General features: G+C 56.1%; 1 protein-coding gene across 1 annotated transcript in view; it reads left to right on the forward strand.

The window, feature by feature from the left end:
- Positions 1–1,656, forward strand: part of DUOX1 (dual oxidase 1) — a 30,108-nt gene that overhangs the window by 10,260 nt on the left and 18,192 nt on the right. Inside the window, 2 exon segments of the mRNA XM_004380743.1 lie at positions 372–516; positions 1,266–1,491. Coding sequence (XP_004380800.1) covers positions 372–516; positions 1,266–1,491 — 371 coding nt within the window.

The following is a 1,656-nucleotide window of genomic DNA, read 5'->3' on the forward strand; positions in this document are numbered from 1 at the left end:
CCGAGGCTGGGGCAAAAGTCTCTGGGCAAGAGTTTGGGCCATAGTCTTTGGCAAGGCTGGGGGTGGGGTGGGGGGAGGGGTGTTGACCAGTAGCCTGGCAGCGTGAGTCCAGCCTCTGGTATAAGGACTCTGAACTTAGTCTCTGGCTGGGACAAGTTCTCAGTGATGGCAGCAGGGGAGGCTGGGCAGGCATCTTAGATGCTATCCAAACCCGCTCCGGGAATGCAAAGCACCTCCCCACAGGGAGCTTCACAATGTGAGACAAGTAAGGGGGCAGATCCAGGAGGTAGGGGCAGCAGGGGACCTTGCCAAGGAAAAGAGCTGGGGAAGAAGCCTCTCCCATCTCCCCAGACCCTTGCCTTCCCCCTGAGCATCCTCCTGCACCCACTCCTGTCCTCCCAGTCAGCCTGCTTGGCGCCTGGATTGTTGCCCAGCTCCGGAGGAGAAGTTTCAAGAGGCTCCAGGGCCAGGACCGCAAGAGTATCATGTCGGAGAAGCTCAGAGAGGGTGTGGAAGGTAAGCCTTTGGCTGGCCAGGGTGGTAGTGGGGAGGACACATCTCAGAGAAGCCCCCCCACCGCCACCTCAGCAGCCTCAGGAAAAGGCTTCCCTATTCTGGAACTGTTGGGAAGGCCAGGGCAGGTGGGAAACGCCACAGTGGCATCAGAGAGAAGTTCCACCTGGAGTCCCCCAATCTCTGCAGCTCCTCCTAGTGATCCCAAAGAAAGGGAATGTGATAGATGCATGGGGAAGAGGACCCATGACCCTGCCCGCATTTGACGGGGCTACTGTGATTACCAAATCCCTGAGAACCGCTGCTTTGTGGTGTCAGATACTGGAATTTCAGGCAACAGAGAAGTAATAAACGAAGGTCTAGAGTCAGACGGACTCGGGGATGGAATCAGACTGACCCCCTGTGGGTTACGGGACCTAAGGTAGATTTGTAATATCTCTAGACCTAATTTTTCTTACCTGTAAAATAATAATAGCACCTACCTCATAGGATTATGAAGATTAAATGAGACAGTCCCTACCAAGCAGTTGGTATAGCACTGGGTACACGTAAGCACTCAGGAAATGGAAGATATTATTCTCATGGCCTAGAGGCACAGCAGGACTGTCAGGGAGGGGATGACCCTCAGTACTCAAGAAAGGGATGACCAACTGCTGTAGGCCTTGATGTAACTCCAGCCCTTAGCTGGCCCTCTTTACCCCTGTGCCTCTGGGTCCAGCGGGCCCCAGCTCACCTACGCTATCTCTCCCCAGCACTGGAATGGCAGGGCCACAAGGAGCCCTGCCGGCCCGTGCTTGTGCACCTGCAGCCAGGCCAGATCCGCGTGATGGACGGCGGGCTCTCTGTGCTCCGTACTATCCAGCTGCGGCCCCCACAGCAGGTCAACCTCATCCTGTCCAGCAACCACGGACACCGTACTCTGCTGCTTAAGATCCCCAAGGAGTATGACCTGGTATGGTCCAGCTCCTTGTCAGCCAGGTAGAAGGGAAGGAGTACTGGGCCAGGAAGCTGGGCTTCTGGGTTCTAGTCCCAGCTGTAGCACCTGATAGCTTGATAAACGTGAACATGTCTGTCCTGCTCTGGGCCTGCTGGATGACATGGTCTCCACAGTCCCTTCCCGGTCTTGCAGACACAGTCTGCCGC

The sequence above is a fragment of the Trichechus manatus genome, unplaced genomic scaffold (assembly GCF_000243295.1).
Source record: "Trichechus manatus latirostris isolate Lorelei unplaced genomic scaffold, TriManLat1.0 scaffold00076, whole genome shotgun sequence".
Lineage (NCBI taxonomy): Eukaryota > Metazoa > Chordata > Mammalia > Sirenia > Trichechidae > Trichechus > Trichechus manatus.